The sequence below is a fragment of the Primulina eburnea genome, chromosome 15, assembly GCF_022965805.1.
Source record: "Primulina eburnea isolate SZY01 chromosome 15, ASM2296580v1, whole genome shotgun sequence".
Lineage (NCBI taxonomy): Eukaryota > Viridiplantae > Streptophyta > Magnoliopsida > Lamiales > Gesneriaceae > Primulina > Primulina eburnea.
In genome coordinates, this window is record NC_133115.1 from 4,799,041 (window position 1) to 4,803,587 (window position 4,547).

General features: G+C 38.1%; 1 protein-coding gene across 1 annotated transcript; it reads left to right on the top strand.

Moving 5' to 3' along the window:
* Positions 1-509: 509 nt before the first annotated feature.
* Positions 510-4,331, top strand: LOC140815300 (uncharacterized). Its single transcript, XM_073174424.1, has 7 exons — positions 510-1,276; positions 1,364-1,489; positions 2,200-2,301; positions 2,391-2,784; positions 2,894-3,023; positions 3,150-3,444; positions 3,864-4,331. Exons 1-7 carry the CDS (start codon positions 647-649, stop codon positions 4,152-4,154), a joined length of 1,968 nt encoding a protein of 655 aa, XP_073030525.1. The 5' UTR covers positions 510-646; the 3' UTR covers positions 4,155-4,331.
* Positions 4,332-4,547: the final 216 nt, after the last annotated feature.

Here is a 4,547-nt window from a genome sequence, read left to right on the forward strand (position 1 = left end):
ATATTTTTTCATTGATGAACCAAATAAAAAATCCGTCTAACAAAATAAGATCCATGAGACCGTTTCACACAAATTTTTCTAATAATTAATTCTTTTTAATTTTTTAGGAGAGCGAAAACAATTGATTCATACAATAACTATGTCTACCATAAAAAAAAAAGTCAATTTGTAGTTTTTGCAGAGTGTCTTAAATATTCAAGTGTTTGATTAAATAATCAGAAGTTCATTTTCTCGAATGAATTTATGGTATATAGTTGACTCAATGTTATTTATCTAACTGACGTGATTTATATGACATTACGTTAGTTCGATAATTTGATCGAAAAATAATGGATACGGGTTCCATCTTCATAACATAAATAAATTATAAGTCAATTTGTTGTGTCACCAGTTGTCATTTTTCTATTGATTTAGTTTAGTTTATTCTATTTGGTCATGTTGATGTACTAATTTGATATTTAAAGTATTTGACGTCGTCTGTACTTTTTTGTACTCTCTTGTGTCAATTGATATCTGTCCCTCCCCAGACCAGACTCACATGTTATTGTATTCGGCCAAGTCCAAAAGCGCCGCCGCCTTCCGCTGCTCGGTTCTCTTCCTCTTCCCCGGCCGACCTTAAAGCAATCTACGACAACCTGTCCAATCCATGGATGCAGACTCCTCAATATTCAACCTTCTTACCGATGATCTAATCTTCAAAGTTCTCAACTTTTTAAACGAGGATTCTGACTTCAGATCCTTCCGCTCCGCCTGCAAGAGCTTCCGCCGTCTCGAATCTCTCCGCCGCACGCACCTCCGAGTTCTCCGGCCGGAGTTCCTCCTATCCCTTCTCTCCAAGTTTCCTAAAATCACATCCCTGGACCTCTCCGCCTGCCCCTGCGTTGACGATACATTCGTCCTCCATTCGCTCTCCATCTCATATGCTTGGACTTATGGAATATCTCGGCTGAACCTGAGCCGGTGCACGGGGTTGAGATTTCCAGGGCTGGAAATGCTGGTGAGGTGTTGCCGGAACCTGGAGAGCGTAGATGTATCTTATTGTTGTGGGTTTGGAGACCTCGAGGCTGCGGCTCTCTCCGGATCGGCGGGGCTGAAGGAGTTGAACTTAGATAAATGTCTGAACGTGAGTGATGTTGGATTGGCTAAGGTAGCAATCGGGTGCCCGAAACTTGAAAAACTCAGCCTCAAATGGTGCTTCGAGATAACTGATATGGGAGTCGAACTTCTCTCCAAGAAATGCGTTGAACTCAGAAATCTTGATATTTCTTTTTTAAAGGTGAAACAATGTTAAATTTCATTAAACATTTCGTTTCTTTCTAGTTTTTTAAAATTGATTAATCGGTTTTTTTTTGGTATTTTTAAGGTTACACGGGAATCATTACGGTGGATCGGTAGAATGGAGAAGCTGGAGGTGCTACGGATTGTGGGCTGTGGTTTAGTGGACGATGTGGGGTTGCATTATCTTGGAAAAGGATGCCCTTCGCTCCAGGTTAATTTATATTCTTTTTTGATAGATTTATCCTAAATTTGGAAAATAAATTTTCCATGTTTTAAATTTTAATTTTGAGTGTGTTTGGAAGAAAATTATTACATCATAATAAACCAATTTTTATTAAAAAAAATGTTTTCCACTTTTGAAAAAGGTGCGTAAAAGACTAAAAGTTGACTTTTTTTTACTATATGACCAAACCATTTTTTGGGGGAAAAATGTGATTTTTGGGATTTTATTTATATTTTTTGTTGTCTCTAAACATAAAACATTTTCTACTTTATCCACAACTTTGTATTAGTTATTGTCTTATTTCCTAACATATTTTTTGAAAGAATAAATTCAGAAATATTGCTAATTTTTGGCTTTCTTGTATTTTTGGTTCCTTGCAATTTTGAGCTATTAATTTTTTTTAACTATTTTTATGAACATGATTTATTTATTCAAAATATAATTGACATACTTTTGTTACATGGAATTTAAAAAGAATATATGTGCCTTAATTTAGCATGGGAGTTGCAGTGTACCTTATGAATTATGATATTTCGAATCGGAAGAAAACTGTTGTATGAAAAATTTAGCAGTTTTCACTCGTTCAATGACAAAGGAACCTTATAAATATGTTGCACCTAAGTTGTGAAGATCATATGAAGTTGAATGGAACAACGATGAGTTAAATCGGAGTGCGTTAATTCGTATATTGTTCGTAGGTCCTGGACGTATCAAGGTGCACTAAACTGAGCTCATCTGCGTTGGTATCGGTCATCGAATCACATCTGCTGTCCCAACTTCATGCCAGCTACTGCTTTTTCGTAAGCACATGAACTTGAGTTGTGCTTAGTTTTTACAAGTGAGTTCATAGAACTAGAACTAAAGATAAACTTTGGGTTTGAATCACCAGGATTTTCCGGTACTTCACCAGTTAAAGGACCTAAATAATCTGAAAAAGCTAAATATTGGTGGAGCTCAAGTTTCTGATTTCGCGCTCAAAATACTAGGCGAAAATTGCTGGTCTTTGCTTGAAATTGTGCTGGGAAAGTGCAGAGGAGTTGCTGATACTGGTATTATGCAGCTTGTATCCCGTTGTGTGGATTTGAAGGTACTCGATTTGACATGCTGCAGTGATCTCACTGACTTGGCAATATTAGCCGTGGCGAGCTCCTGCCGGGATCTTACATGTTTGAAGTTAGAGTGCTGCAACTTGCTTAGCGAGACAAGCCTCGAATATGTTGGATCCAAGTGTGCTTTACTAGAGGAGATTGATCTTACAGATTGTTCGGGAATCAATGACACGGGTAAAATTTTATAGAAATTCATGGGAATTTTCGTTCTTGATTTCTAATTTGAAGTGTTGAATATTGTGTTTAATTTGCTTAATAGCGGATATTGGATATTTTTTGGCAGGATTAAAATATCTATCAAAGTGTTCGAAGCTTTCGTCCCTGAAACTTGGACTATGTATCGACATTTCAGACAAAGGGTTGCAGTATATCGCCTCGAATTGCAAAAAGCTTCAAGAACTCGATCTTTATAGGTCAATATTTTATGATGAATCATACATAATTTATGTAGTCAAATTTGAATATTAGAATCGCTAGATGGACATAAAATTTGAGTTCTTATGTATGCAAGTAGCTTAAGAATATATGTATGCGCGCAGGTGCGTGGGAATTGGCGACGAGGGACTGGTTTCCTTGTCAAATGGCTGCAAGAATTTGAGAAGGCTGATCTTATCATATTGCCATTTGGTTACTGATCGTGGGATAGGGTGTTTAGGTTTCTTACACGAACTTTGGGATGTAGAGATGCGAGGCCTGCCGAAAGTCACGGGTTCCGGTTTGACAAAACTTGCTGCTGGATGCTTGAGGCTTGCAGAATTGGATCTAAAACATTGTGAAAATATCGATGACTTGGGGTTTTGGGCCCTGGCTTGCTATGCCAAGAATTTGCAACAGGTACTCTTCTATTTCTTTTTCATGAATTGCATGATGCATGCCATGAAGAATGTTGTGATTTGCATACAAGTCGTATTTCTTGAGATCAGAAGGCGTCGGAATCAATCAACCCAGAAAGTACATTAATCAGCTCAAATTTTGTTTTGTTTCTGACAAAACACTTGCAAAGTTTTCCATAGAAAATCCTTTAAATCGGCCTGGATAGGGTTTGTCCAGGTTCTTTAATTAGTCTAAATAGGTATTTTTACACATTTAGTTCTATTTTTTTTTCCGAATTGCTGACATGACGTTGAACATGCAGTCCTACAGACCCTCGACCACATGATCAACTCACACTTCCTCCCTTTTATAGTATATTCCCGATTCTTTATTAAAAAAGTTTTCAATCTTTAAAATGTGAATTGCATGTGGTGGCACAGATCAATCTGAGCGGTTGCGACATCTCAGACACGGGGCTATGCGTTCTACTGGGGAACTTGATGCGTCTTCAGGATGCCAAGTTAGTTAACCTGCAGAATGTATCAGTAAACGGGCTGGAGATCGCGCTTCGAGTCTGCTGTTTTCGGCTCAAGAAGTTGAAGTTGCTGGCCCATCTTGGACCATTGCTTTCTCCACAGTTGCTGGAAACTTTAGAAGCAAGGGGCTGCAAGATTCGATGGGATTACAGAAAAGTGGAGCCAGTTATGACTCTTTGCTCTCTCCATCGCTAGATAAAATTTTGTATGTATAGTACTCCTAGTGCAAAATTGTAAGAAAAATTCGACAAATTGTGTTGTTGACGCTGTATCCATCGCGATGATCCAAAAAATAAATCTATGCTATCACTTTGATGTATATATTATATCCAAAGATATTTCCCCAACCCAAGAAGTTGGCGAATAGCAGATCAATCTTGATGTACAAGAAGCATTCGAGCCCGTTCTAGTGGAGGGACGTGCTATTTGTTTACACCCATTAGTTTGTAAGGGATTCAATGCAGATTTTGATGGAGGTCAAATGGTTTTTGAACAGAACTTCGATTGGCGAGAGGTGTAAGCACCGTGAGGTATGAAGCGATCTCGTACTAAACGAAACTACTTTCGACTCTTATGGGATCTCGAAGA